The 15,341-nt window shown below is 40.0% G+C and overlaps 1 protein-coding gene across 1 annotated transcript in view; it reads left to right on the plus strand.

Moving 5' to 3' along the window:
- ofcc1 (orofacial cleft 1 candidate 1) overlaps window positions 1–15,341 on the plus strand; it is a 217,375-nt gene that overhangs the window by 64,529 nt on the left and 137,505 nt on the right. The window contains exons 12-14 of the mRNA XM_034166227.1: window positions 6,875–7,023; window positions 7,185–7,299; window positions 8,583–8,904. Coding sequence (XP_034022118.1) covers window positions 6,875–7,023; window positions 7,185–7,299; window positions 8,583–8,904 — 586 coding nt within the window. The remainder of the gene's footprint in view (window positions 1–6,874; window positions 7,024–7,184; window positions 7,300–8,582; window positions 8,905–15,341) is intronic.

The following is a 15,341-nucleotide window of genomic DNA, read 5'->3' on the forward strand; positions in this document are numbered from 1 at the left end:
CCCAGATTGCATTTCAGAGCTTCTAGAATTGAAACATTTTTGTGCAGGTGGTGTTGGGGGGTAATTTTGGGTTTTGGGTCTTGGGCCACATGTAGAACGAATCAGTTTTTAAATTAAGCTTTCAATTCATCTAGTGGCATCTACCTTTTTTTTTTAAGGTTACTTTATACTTTTATACTTTAAGTAGGTTTTGGAGCACATGCCTTTTCACTTTTACTTGAGTAAAGAGGTCAAGTTGATACTTCAACTTTTACCAGAGTGTTTTTAAACTGCAGTATCTATACTTCTACTTAAGTAACAAATGTGTGTACTTTTGACACCACTGGTCATATCAATGTTTTTACATAGATCTTGTGGTCATCTTATGGGATTATCACCGTAATTCAAAATATAGTGACATAATTCCACAAAAAAATCAAGTTTTATCAACTTAGTAGACATTTTTTACACCCCTCAGAAAGTTGTACTGCAATATATCATTAATCACTGCATCCACTATTGGGTTCTACCTTAGCCGCTCAAAGTATCAGAAAGCCACTGTGCAGAAAAAAACTTGTACTTCATTCATTCTTAAAATATTTCTCTAAAATAGATAATTATACAGACAGACCAAGGCCATCACAACAGCCAGCATTGTCTCTAACAAATCAACACTGGCATTTTCCATCATTTTTTTCTGTCTTATGATGCCGTAAGTTACCAGTGAACATAGTGCAGCAGATAACTGAAACAATCCTTCACATGGCAATGCAAGCACCAAATTCAGCACAATAACTCCTTAGACAGTACTCTTTTGAGAAAAAAAAAAGAGAAAAAAAAAACTGACTGGCCACTTGCATTTTCCACTTGCATTTTCTATATGTGGCCAGGTAGGGGTCAGTTGAAGAATTACACAGAGGTCAAAATTTTAAAAAGCTCCAATCACATTGAAAACTATACCATGTTATTTGTCTGAGCATACATATTCCAAAAAGGTATTGTTTGGACTATCTACGACTGAATGTTATGGAGTTATGGGGTAAAAAAAACCCAGCAAGAACGGTGACAATGGTCAGTGTCAGAAGTTAAAGTTGCTCCAATTTTGGTTAAAAAAAATGGTGTAAATATTGGTTGAGCTAATAGGATTAAAACATGGAATAGTTTTGACTACGTTGAATGTTTGGTCTCCAAAGTAAAGGTCAAAAAATGTCAACGTCCATTGGATTCTATAACATGCGGTATGTTACCCCATAACATGATAACTAAGCATGACACATGGTGCAAACTATTCCTTTGTAAAACTATTAATTCAGTCAATAACATTTTTAAAGCAGTTTTAAATTTTGACCCCTGTGTAATTCTTCATTTGACCACTACTTGGCCACCTATTGAAAATTCAAGTGGCCATTCGATTTTTTCAAAAGAGTAACGTGCCAAATGTGGTGCTTGCATCATCACTTGAATGATTCCTCTGTAAATATTCTGTTATCTGCTGCACTAACAATACTATGAAAGGAAAGCTATGGTTTAACACTTTATAGACACCCTTGGATTTTGTGATCAGTGTGTTGAATATGACTTTCTTTTGCATCAACACAAAATTAAATTTGAAATATCCACTTTCTGATTGCAGATAATAAATAAATAAATAAATATATTGAAATTCATTTTCAAATAAAAAAAAGTTGCCATTGTCGGCATACTGCTTTGAACTTTGGCAAAACTAACAATCGATGATCATGCAATATTAAATTTTTGTACGAACCTGTTTAAATAGACTCATTTATTTATTTTTGAACAAGATGTTGGAGATGACCTAAAAGAAATATTGGATTTTAAAAGATGAGGTGTGGACACAACTCTTAGCTGTTTATATGATATATTTGTCAGCTTTTCATTAAATATTTGTAAAAATGCTTTCACAGACTGCATTGGGAAATCTGCATGTATATAAAGCCGATCAATGTTTGGACACACTTTCCTATTCAGATGAATGGGAAAGTGTGTTCAAACTTTTATTTGGTCAAAATTCATCAAACAGACTTTGTGATATGCAGACAAACTGTGAGAGGTTATAATGTGGCCCCTGATGTTGACTTTTGATTGGCAGATGTAAAAATAAATATATCCAAGTGAGCTCTGTATTTGCTAGATAGAGGCACTGTTATGTTTTAATGATCAGCGGAAGGACAGAAATGTGATTCGATGCTGTCAAACATCATTCAACAAGATCTCAGATATTAAAGCTGTATTTGATGAAACTGCTTTAAAAATTATGTAGTTTGTTTTCCTGTGTGCGCATTTGATTCAAAAATTTAAAAACAAAACAAAACAACAGAGTAAATATCAACAATGTGTCTTATCTGACAGCCATTATGACTCTACGTGGTGCTAATTTCAAAGCACATTCACTTTCAACGACAAGAGCTTTTGATGTGAAATTATCCCAAAAAAAAAAAAAAAAAAAAAAATCAGCTACAGTGCAATCTGACAAATAAAGCTTTCTCACAGAAAAACAGCAAATATTCAAACACATGACTGATCCTACCACAGTGTCTTATTTTCCTCCCAAACTCCTCTTCGTCTGCCTGCTTCCGCTGGTTTCATCAGTGGCAGTGAAGATGGTGCGTTTTCCCCACTGAAAGGGGTTATGAGAAGTTATATTGCTGCAAAAGAAGGCATATGAAAATACGCCACACGCAGCCGCTGGGTTAATCTTCAGGGATCTCCCCATGAATAACACAACAACTTTTCAAAATGACATTTAATCCATGCATGTAAATCAAACCCTGCATCAATTATTCATTTATATAAGGAAGCAATATTTTATTGGAATGAAAATGAACTACAAATGCAATGAAAATTTTAGTGTCTTTTCTACATGTCTTTGAGCATCTGTAATGGTTAGGTGGTGGTGGTGTGTGTGTGTGGAGCGTGAGGGGTGGGGGGTGGAGGAGATATAAAACTTATGCTTTAAATAAAATGTGATTTTTTTTTTTGAAGGGTACCAAAATTGCAATGCAAATCCAGAGACTGTTTTCACATTCGTTCATTTGGGTGAAACAACGCGGCATATTGCATCAGGTCAAATCCACGTCTATTTGACAAGCACTTTCTTAAATCTCTGGATACGGAGGCAAGCATCCTCCACAGCATCGGCACTAATCTTTTAAAGAAAAAAATAAATAAACCCACACACTCATTTGGGATGATTGAGATTGACCATTGAATTAGAAATCCGTGTCGGTGTTTATTCACTGATGATGCGCCGCACAAAAGACTCACAAGAGAACCTTGAAACGCAAGACACCAAATCCACTGTGAGTGTCCCTCACCGTCCTATAGAGCCAAGCCGCGTCCCACAAAGGGCTTCTGCAGTGACGGCAACTCTAAAAGGCCTGAGCCGCCCGCTTTGAGCTCGTGTGGACACCAACAATGTGCCAGTGGGCGTATTCACTTACACGGCGTCCTGGTAATATTGTCTCCAACTCCCATCACACATAAAGGACGGGATCAAAGCTGGCACAAACTGAATGCAGACCTGGGATCTGATTCTGAGGTAAAGAAGACTTAAGTACAGCATAGCAAATGGCTCACGTCACTCTGCTTTCTTGCCTTTCCAAGCCCTCGTTCGGACTCTAAAGACAAACCTGTTGTCGTTCCTCATTGATAATGGTGGAAACGACGATCAGATTTGGAGACTTCAGGAGATCAGGGTGTTTTTTTTTTCCTCCCCTCTCTCGCCTCTTGCCCACACTAGAATGATTTCAGGAGTCCATACAGTGCTTTCTAAAAGGAAATGAGGAATTAGTGATGGTAGGAGGAAGCTAGGAGCTTATCCCCCTCTTTTTCACTCTCTCTCACTCTCTCTCTTTGCTTTCTTTCTGCGATCGGATTTATACAGGAACAGGGCAGTTCAGTCCCTGCTGTCGTGGAGATGTTGGAAAACTGGAGCACTTGAGAAGAGTCAAGCCTACTGTCTATTCACATTTTACATCAAAAGGAAAGATGCATCCAATAAAATTCCATGTTGCAGTACCGTTGCAGTAAAATGTAAATAAAAGTGAAGTACAAAACAGATTTGGATCCTGTTTCCATTCTGGAACTGATTATACAATAACAGGGCAAAAGTATTACATGCTGCAAAAATAATGAAAAACTTTTTAAATGTCAAACAATTTACAATAAAGAGGAGTATGCATTTTAAAGTAAATAAAATAAATATGACATTTTTGGAGCTTTGCTTGAAAATAGGAGAAAATAGAGAAAAGATTTGGATTAAATTAAAGCTGAAGATTTTGTATATCCATTTAAGTTTCCATCCTGCAACTTAACATTTTTTACTTAGGTAATTATGAATTGACTAAAAGAAAAATGAATAAATAATCTAATTTAAAAATGCAGAGAGAAGACAGTGACATCACACTGTGATGAAGGCTTTTAAACAGTCAAGTTAACTTTGTATATATATTATAATATCCAGTTGGCCTCTGTGTGCATGCATGTGCGCATGTGTATGGCTTTGATCACAGACAAAGTGGGGTGAGCTGACATTTTCCATTTGGTATGCTTATGTATTTTGGGTCAAGAATGAATAAAGCGAAAATGGAAAGTTGATAGGACTAATATTTTTTGGAGAAATTAGCGATATTAACTAACAACAGTGAACAGTGGATGTTGTGCTGCAATGCACTATGGGAGTTCATGGTTTTAAATGTTGTTATTGTGGTTCATGTTAGTTTAACAGTGTTGTTAGTGTTATTGATTTATTGTGTTTTCATAGTTCAGTTGGTTTAGTCAGTTTACTTAAGTGTCATGTTGCCATTACTATGAGTGAGAACTGTAGTGCATTTGATGTCTTCTGTCACCATCTCTTTGTGGGTCTGTAAAAATAAAAGAGCCTCCTTGTGGCAGAATGCAGAAAAAACAAAAAGCTCTGTGTGTGTTTGTGTGTGTGTGTGTGTGTGTGTGTATAACTTCAATCACAGAGAAACTGGGGAGAGCTGACATTTGCCGTTCATTAATATAAGGAAGCAATATTTTATTGGAATGAAAATGAACTGCAAATGCAATGAAAATTTTTAGTGTCCTTTCTACCTCTCTTTGAGCATCTATAATGCGTAGGTGGTGGTGGTGGTGTGTGTGTGTGTGTGTGTGTGTGTGTGTGTGTGTGTGTGTGTGTGTGTGTGTAGCGGGGGAGGAGATGTAAAACTTATGCTTTCAATAAAATGTCATTGTTTTTTTGAAGGGTATAAAAATTGCAATGTAAATCCAGAGACTGTTTTCACATTTGTTAAGTTGGGTGAAATAACCAGCACTGTTCCTAGTAGACCACTCACGTTGCTCATATCACTCCAAATCCACAAATCCCTCAACCAAATTTCATAAAAATCAGACAGGCATATTTTGCTTAAATTGCTTGATACTCAAACAGATAAATACATAACTTGAGCATTTAGTAATGATAATATACATGGAACAAAATATAAAATATAAATTCAACAGCTTTGTTTTTGCTCCCATTTTTCATGAGCTGAACTCAAAGATCGAAAACATTTTCGATATACACAAAAGACCTATTTCTCACAAATATTATTCAAAGTCTGTCTAAATCTGTGTTAGTAAGAACTTCTCCTTTTCAGAGATAATCCATCCCACCTCACAGGTGTGGCATATCAAGATGCTGATTAGACAGAATGATTATTACACAGGTGTGCCTTAGGCTGGCCACAATAAAAGGCCACTCTAAAATATTAAATTTTATCACACAGCACAATGCCACAGATGTTCCACATTTTGAGGGAGCGTGCACTTGGCATGCTGATTGCAGGAATGTCCACCATTCTCTGAAAAGATGAATAATATGACATAGACAGCAAAATACATTAAAAAAGAAATCATTGATGACAGCTGATTACTTTCTGATGATTGACAAATTCACTGTTTCAATACTTAATACATTTCCATGAAAAGATCAAGATATACATACCCTTGGATAAAACGTAGTGTACGGTGGTGCAAGCGTTGCACACACGCACACACACATACAAATGTCTGTTTTGTGGGTCATATTTCTTACAGTAAATGAATAATATGAAATATCCTCAATATTCATAATCCATGATGTTGTAACACAAATTTGTGTCCCGAGTCAGACACTACTACCCATAATTTCACAGGTGCACAGCAAAAGCAGATTAGTAGCAGGGTGGGAGGGATACACATGATTTATGTGTTAAAACAAGTCCTCTACGTTTTTCCATTACAACTAATAAAAGGATAAAATATTTTCCACCCGGTGATGGATGAAGTGGCACGCTCCTCACTGTCAGTTCATTTTTTAAGCAAACCCACCGTTCTCTGGGTAAATAAGAATGTATGTGTTTGCCATCAACTGCTAACCATGAACACTTTTTTGCTTCATGTAAGACACCCTTAATATCATCAGTTTGATTGATGGCAGCCTTGCTGCGTCGCAAATTCACTAACTGTCAGCTCGCAGACTGCAACAGCAACCCCAAATTCTCCTCCACCCTATGTTTGATGCAGTCTTTATCACTCCAACATCTCCTTTTAGGCAGTTTGCTGAGTTGGACGGGTAAGACTGACAGTTAAAGAAGGCTCCGAAAGATCACGGAAATAAGTTAAAAGAGGATTCAAGTCTAGGATGTGGATTAAGTGGCTCCCTGAGGGCTCCTGTCCTGTTTGTTGCCCTCTGTGTGTCTGTTTGTCATTGGTTACGTGGTTGTGTCTATGTGCGCTCACTGGTCCTGAACTGCACCATCCAGCATCCACATGACTCACTATGTATGCAAACGTTGGCCTCCGCGCCTGCTGGCGTTTTTCTTCACCTTAGCTGATATGCACGACTTTGTGCCTTTCTGTGTGTCTGCAGATCTTACCTGCAGCCCGTGAGGTCGTCCCCTCCATGGTGCTAATATTCCGGCTGATCACACGGCCGGCACTCAGCAGCCACATCAGCGCTGTGCTGGCTTGGGGGGTTTTTCCTGTGTGTGACCTGAGTCTCAGTGTTGTCCAGGGCAGGTGGGTCAGACAGTTCCTGCGAATCGACAATGTGATCTGCACTGCCGCGCGGCACAGAACATGATGTGAATATGAGCGAATAAATGCAAATAAAGCAAGCAGGCCATCTCACTGAATTGAGTGCTTATGACCGTGCATTTGGTTATGCATCATTTACCCAGGTTTAAAACCCCACTGCTCAGGGGGGAGCCGAGCACGCGACTCTGCCAGTTTAAAAAAATTGAAGCCCTTATTTCCTCTGATCTAGACCACTGGCTTTGCAACCTGTACTTTCAGGTGAGTGCAATAATGTGTGCACGCGGTTATTTTTCAGATTAATCACCGTTTTGGCGCATTTAAATGTCAGGCCACAAGTTTTCCCTCGGTGGGATCCAAACGTATTATTGTCTGAGGTAGAATTCTGGTGGTTCTGTGCAGACGGGGTTGCATTTTTGAATTTTCTCTGATAAAAAGCTTTTTGGAAATTGGCCCCAGAATGCAAACAAGAACCACATTCTTACCCTGCAATACCGGATGCATCTGAGATTATGCATTGATTAGATTAGTAAACATCTTAATTAAATTAAAAGCCACAACAAAGCGTTCTGTCTTGATTCTGTCCCTTTATTTGTCCCTCTGTCAGTGGCATGTTGTTTGTATTACTGCATTATCATTACAGTTTTGGATAGTTCCTTTGATTCCTGGAGGATGAACAATAGCCGTCCTTCTGTGCATCTTTGTTGAATTACAATAAGACGTACAACAGCCACACTATTTACATTTATGGTAATCTTAATTTAATAATTTTCTTCAATTATGCCACACTGTGACAAATGCATGCCCGTAGTTTGATCACTTACACCTGTGGTCTAATTACACACACATGCTGTTTCCTCAGCAAGATGGCTCTTCAATGGAATAATATGAGCATAACATGAAGAGGTTAAATTCATGTTCATGTGTAAAATAAAATTCAGACCTAAGTACAGGAACAGCTGCAAAAATGTGTTTGTGTGCACGTGTGTGTCTGTGTGTGTGTGTGCAATAGGTAAACTTTATGCTGGTGCATGACAAAACTGTAGAACTGCAGTAATAACAATGTTGTTGCTATTATTATTATTATTGTTATAAATATATTCTGCAATTTTTAATTTTATTTTGCTTTTAATTTGAGTGCTCACAGTCAGCCTCAGATGACTACAAACCACAGCGAGGGGACTTATTAGTCTTAGGTTCAAGTTAATGAAATTAACTGTGCTAATTTGATTAAATAGCAAATATCATGATTAACTAAATTTGACTCGCATTTCAAAATAAAAGCACAGTTTGTGTATGTCTTTATCTCTGCAACTTGATAAATTTAGCTGTGTATTTGTAAGAGAGACAGATGAGTAAAAGAAAAACACGGTTCGACTCGGTTTAACTTATGTTGGGAGTCTTTCTGGAGTCTGACTGGAGTATGAATGATGAAATCCAAACAATCACATGCACACAGTTTGCAAATAATGTTGAAAAGGTGAAACTGCATCCTTTTTTTCCCAGTTCCTACAAATGGGGTCATGTATTCATTTGTGTTTTAGGTAAAGAATCTCCAAAGTGGGACATCTGTAATGCCAGAGCAATGCGTCGCCCTGACCATACCCCCTTCCAACGCCTCTGTCATGCCCCAAACTGAGGTTCAGCAGAGCCAGCTGCCTCTGGAGCCCCCCACACTGTCCCAGCCCCCAGCTCAGTCACTGCTCTGCCTCCCACATGCTCATCCACAGTTCCTTCTATCCTCCCAGAACCAGGCGACTGCGGGCCTCGAGAGCAGAGCAGGAGAGCCTGCTTGGGGGCATTCTCACCACGGGTCTCCTCTCCACCTGTCAGCTGATTCCGCTTGCTCTTCCACATCTTTACCAGGTAGGGGTTCAACCTTTAAATCCCACGGCTACACAAAAGATGGGAGGAAATGTCGCCCTATTCACCAGCAGTGGGAATAGAAGAATGGCAGGTCTGGTGAACAGCGGCGCATCCGCTGAGGTGGATGTGCTCGAAGGCAGGGTTGGGTTGACACTGTGGGCCAAGCATGCTAAACAAAAGTTAAATCAAACAGACTGTGTTTTCTTATTTAGCACACATGCAACAAGCAAATCCAACAGATCCACTGGAGCATTTGTTTTACCTGACACAAATATTTGCACAGGAAGTAAAAGACTGATAAGCTCACTTCATAGACATGTCCGACATTCAGATAAAACTTTTTTTTGTTATTGTTACTAGTTAAACAAACCATCCACAAGGCTACTGGAAACCACTGGGTAATTATTGCAAGCTGTAAATAAGACCAGTTAGAATTCAGTGATAACTCAGTGGTATACAAGAAGGACTTTTTCACCTTTAATTTCAGACCTGAAACAAATAGATTCTTCAAGATCAACATTTTCAAGGCAGCAGGTGAACTTTAATTTCCAAGTTAAAATCCCATATTGTAAAATCCTTAGGAGTCCATGATGGAAGATCCTGGATCACCTCCTTGGATACTCTGAGGTTTTCCAAAATACAGACATGATTACAAGCCTTAAGCATCTATCTTGCATGTCCATAGAAACATGGACACACATACAGAGCTTGCACAAGTTTTTTTTCTCTCTCTCTCTCTCATAAGACAAAAAAATATCATGAGGACTGGACCTGTTTACTCGTTTTGACTGTGTTTTCATGGGGGGGGGGTAATCTAGAACAGTCAGAGACAGCTTCAGGTGTTCCAAAACGTCTGTACCAATGCATATTGGAATTCATCTATGCATCCATGTGGGTCAGAATAGGAATGTGTGAACAGAAAATGGATTAACTGTCATGTTTGGGAGCATCCACCAGTGTGGCTCATTGACAAATCCACCAACAAACATGGAGCATTTGTGAGTCTGGACTGGAAACAAGCCTGAATGGAACCATCTATTGGATGCAGCCAAGTGTTACGTAGGCATCCTCTTGGCCTGGTCCAATCTATAGGGTCCTCTGCAACACATGCTGGATTATGCCAGACAATATTTACCCCGTGACTGGAGCATCGTCACTGCTGGTCCCACCTAGCTTTTAAAGTGGGCCAGACAAAATAAAGAACTTTCACACGTAACTGCACAAAAATACAGAGATGCACAAATGGCTCAAGATGACAAAATCCTGGACATTCCCAGGACTCAAACCCATGTTTAGTTCTACTACAATGGCAACTGGCTAGTTTTTTTCCTTCTTCTTATTAATAAATCCCACTTTTTTCTTTTCGCTTTTTGAACACATAGCTCATCTTTATTTAACAGTCCTCAAAAGTTTCTGGGGTGCTCTGCTTTAAACATCATACAGGCTTTTTAATTACAAATGAGTTGTGACAGGTCTGCTGGGTAGCACCCTGGCCCATTTTAAACGTGATGCCGGCTGACAGCTTGGCAGTGTTCTCCCAGCACTGAAAACATGTGGAAGAAATTGGTCTTTTACATTTCACAGCTTGTCGCTTCCTCCGCCGGCTGACCTGTGACCCCCCACAGAGATCCTAACGCCCACAAGGGAAGTGTCCCCAACGAACTGACTGCCTTTCCAGCGAGGGAGAGAGGGAGGGAGGCAGGAAGATTTATGTTCTGACACACACACACACACACACACACACACACACACACACACACACACACACACACACACACACACACACACACACACACACACACACACACACACACATAAGGCAAGAAATACCAGTTCTCTCCAGGAGCGTGCACACAGAGTATGCACATGTTCCCACAGCCAGGTGAGGAGGTTGCTTAGGAAATGAACCCGATCCGTAAGTGAAATCAAAAGGTGTCCTGTGCACCACCTCATCCACGCCGTTCCCTAAGCCGACCTGACGTTTGCTCCTAGTTTGCATACAGATTTGTTCAAGTTGCATTACCACTGCAGTGAATTATGGCGCTCAGATGGAGGAGATTACGTCAGGGTCGAAGGCAGTGATTGGACAGACAACTTTAACCTTGCCAAAAATGGAAATCCAATTCAGTGAGGAAAAGAAGAACAAATTTATCCCTGTACCTCAGTCCTCTGTCACGTCTGGGCATTTTAGACGTTTCCTTCCCATTACACGCCTCCTTTTCTGAAGTATATGAGTTTGGCTTCTTGTTCACACGTGGCACCAGGATTTTACTCATTACTGATTAGTCTCAGAATCAAGTACACTGAGACGTCTTGTCATGACGATAAAGCGCATGCAGCAGAGTTTGACAGTAAGACTGAAAGTTTTGATTCCTGAGGCCATAATTTAATTAATCCCCTTAGAAAAAGTCTGCTATGAGGTTTCTATTACAGAACAAAACCTGATCTTCCAATCTGAGATAATAATGGCAAGTTTTGATTGAAAAATGAGGATTACTATAAATGCTCCTGTGTGTGCATTGATGTTTTTACAATCTGGATTAACCACTGGATAATAACAACAATCATAATTGTCCTCATTTGATCTTCAAGCAGAATGAAGCACAACTGGCTTTACAACATATAGATTAGCTTGATTGACATTGGGATAAGTAACCTCTCACATCAACTAGATCGCTGAGTTATTGTACACTGGATTTGTTTTGAACTAATTAGCATTTTGTTTCAGATCACTACATGTGCTTCCTTTCTCTGCTTTCTTTAAAAAAATATATTATGGCATCCATCGCGTTGGGCACAAATGGTGAATTTGAGGATTCCTCATCTAAGGTCTTCTTTAGAGCATTGCCCTGTACTTTCAGGAAGTGCCTCCCCTCCAGGCCAGTCCCACTATCGCAGTGTTAAACCACAGTATTACATCATCTCAAATAGACGCACTCCACATGCTGTGATTATTTCAACAGTGCCCAGATTAGAAAATAGAAGAATTCCACCTCAGCGTCAAAGTTTGTTTGCAGCGATACATGCACAGTGGGTGTGGCAAGCCTTAAGCACTATAAGCGGAGGACAAACAAATAGCGCTTGGGACAAACACAGCCAATGGACAGAGTCTCTCAAATATACTGATAGCATCCAGTTTCCATGTGATAAGACAAGAGTGTGTCCTCTGAGAGGTTCAGAGAAAGGGATAAAAACTTTCTTCGAACCCAACTTCAAATACCAGCCCTAGAAAGTTTACAGTAAACAGTGTGTGTAGTTCACTTGATTTGAGATTATATTGTTGACAACCTGAATATATTTAACAAAAACCCTACTTTTTTGTGAAGCCACACCAGGTCTTTGTGGTATCAGAGCAACCTTAGCACAAGAGCTCAGCATGGACTCAGGGGCAGTCAGTGACCTTTGGAACAGTCATCCGGCAATTAAAAGCCAAGGTGAACGAGAATCAGTCATCTCACCGGTAACACAGCGATGACGGGGTCTCAATAGCGCTATGGCCCCTCAGGCTGCCCGTTGTCTAGTTTTGTGTTGAGAAAAGAGGTGCAATCGTGCACCGCGTTATGTACACTTGTAAGGTACGCTTGCTTGTATTTTACCCTGGAATCTGCTTGAATATGCGAGCGTGCACGCTTTAACCTCTTTCCTCGTGCGCTTTTATCCCAGTGGGTACGATCTGCGATGATTGTGTGTCTGTGTGTTAGCACAGCTCAGAGAGCAGGGGATAATAAGGAGTTTGTTGTTGGCCTTGAGTGCCCGGAGAGGCTGGAGTTGTGGCAGCTCCCGCACTCCGAGTTCACGGACGTAGCCCTTAGCTGTCGAAGCTGTTGATGCTGCCTATGTGCTTGTTGTGGTTCCGCGGTGTCTGTGCATAAGCGAGTGGGGGATGGATGTAATAAGTATGAGCTCGAAAATATGTGCTTGTTTATACGGTATATGTAATCATCTTAGACCGCAGTGGTCCAAGAGGCCAAGGTTGCTGCTGTTCTGACTGACAGATTTTAAACGTTGAAGTATGATTCTACTTACAGAGTCTGAGCAATAAAATATTTTAGAATTGAAGTTACATGTCAGAATTGTTAATTTTGGTTGTTTTTCAAAAGTTAGTCATGTAGTTTTTTCCCAGATCCCAGCAGTCTGAGATGCACAAAGTTTAAGTTTGTATATTGAACACAACAGGGTCACTAAGTGCCACTCATTGAATCAATTTCCATTCACATTCTTATTGTCTTGAAAAGCACAAATAAAATGTTCTCACAATTTCTACATCATTGACTTTTGGTGGTGGCCATTTACAGCTCCAGAGTGTTTTTTTTTTTGTGTGTGTGTGTTTATATATCATAGGGTTAAAGAAATCAATGTGAAAGTTTAAATATGAATTTGAACTAAATTTTATGTGCCTGTTAAATGCTTGCTTAGTGGTTAGCACTGTTGCCTCACAGCAAGAAGGTCATGGGTTTGATTCCCACCTGTGACCTTTCGGTGTGGAGTTTGCGTGTTCTCGGCGTGTTTGTGTGGGGTTCCTCCAGGTGGTCCAGCTTCCTCCCACATTTAAAGACATGCAGGTTAGGTGAATTGGAAACAACAATTGTCCAGGTCTCCCTTGCAAAAGAGGTCTCAGATATAAATAAAGGTTAAATTAAATTAACATTGCTGTTAACACACATACAACACACAGCCTATAAAGTAGCCATTTGCAATTGTTTGTTAAAAATCACCATTATTACTCAACGCAAGAATAACTTTTAAAAATGTGTTTGTTTGTTTGCCTGTTAGTAGAATAACTCAAAAGGTAATGAACGGATTTCAATACAATATGGAGATCATATCGATCGATGTAGGAGAAATGACGTAAAACATAACCTCGCCAATGTGTATAGAGCTCTGGCGTTGCCAACTGAAGGGTGCCCCCTAAAAATCTATCCACCCTGCCTTCATTGTGCATGTGTCATCAGCCGTGGTTCACTGATTATCACCTTGTTTCTGCTTCAAACTGCACTCCAGTCATCATCTATCTCAGCGACAGATATCTGAAGCTTTTGTACAACAATCATTTCTACATAAATTCAGCATTATTTCATCATAAAAGACAGAGGAAGCAACAAGCTGCTAGCTGCTGTGTTCACTGTGCCTCCATCATTTCAAAGCGTCAGTAGCGACTCACAGATAATCACCTCGTTTCTGCTTAAAACTGACTTGAGAATGATTTAAGTGGTTTTACTTTACATTATAACCTTTGATCACTTTGGGTGAAGATACTCTGTCTCAGACGAGCGGCTGAGCTCTGAAATGACGGGTGTGCAGTGGAGGCAGGGTGGACCAATTTTATGGGCGGACCATTCGGTCTGCGACACCGGTATTCCTCTGTGGAGAGAGGATAACCTTCCATATTTTAATTCATTAAAATACGCACATCTTACATTATGTAAGTGATGTGAACTTGAACCTGATCGATATATCAGTTTGATTATGATATCAACTAATATGAGCCTTTCATGAACATACAGTATCTGCATTATTATTATGGAATAATTAGTGCGGCACAGTGGATTAGTGGTTGGTAGTGTTGCCTCACAGTAAGAAGTTCCTGGGATCATTTCCCAGTTGGATCTTTCTGTGTGGAGTTTACATGTTCTCCTTGTGTTCACTTGGGTTTCCTCCGGGTGCTCCGGTTTCCTCCCACATCCAAAGACATGTCGGTGAGGTGAATTGGAATCTTCAAATTGTCCGTAGGTGTGCGTGCGAGTGTGATCGAGTTTGCTTGTCCATATGTGGCCCTGCTACAGACTGGCATCCTCTCCAGGGTGTACCCTGCCTCACGCCCTATGACTGCTGGATTAGGCTCCAGCCCTCTGTGACCTTTGACTGGAGTAAGCGGATATAGAAAATGAATGAATGAATAATCAATGTGGGAAAACACTTTGGATGTTGGAAATGGTGTCGTTACTGTATATAATCTGTCCAGCAGAGGCAGATCTAATGTCATTGTTTACAATGTCAAGCATGGCTGGGACCCCCACTGACCCTTGGTAAGTTTTGCCACAACAGAGAGTGCAAAGCGTCCAGCTGCCATTCATTTTCAATCAGAGTGAGTGTTTTACAGCAACAAGAAACAAATGGTTGGTATGTTGCCGCTTCAGGGGGGCCAAAACAGACAAGAACTTTCTTTTTTGCAAATGCTGAGTGATACAGCACAGCAACTGCCAATGTGAGTGAAGGCAATGTGAGGGCAGAATGATATATGCTGGTTGGTTGCTTGAAAAAAAATAAAATAAAAAATGGCAGAATATGCTTCCAGACAACTGTATTTCAGCATAAATCTAATAAGTTTGGTATTTTTCCTCTTGTATTTTGTAAAAGCTAGCAATAAATAAAATTTTACTGCCTAATATTGGTATTTGCCCCATCAAGAAACTAATGTGAACATGCTTATTTGATCC

Source organism: Thalassophryne amazonica, chromosome 1, assembly GCF_902500255.1.
Source record: "Thalassophryne amazonica chromosome 1, fThaAma1.1, whole genome shotgun sequence".
Taxonomy (NCBI): domain Eukaryota; kingdom Metazoa; phylum Chordata; class Actinopteri; order Batrachoidiformes; family Batrachoididae; genus Thalassophryne; species Thalassophryne amazonica.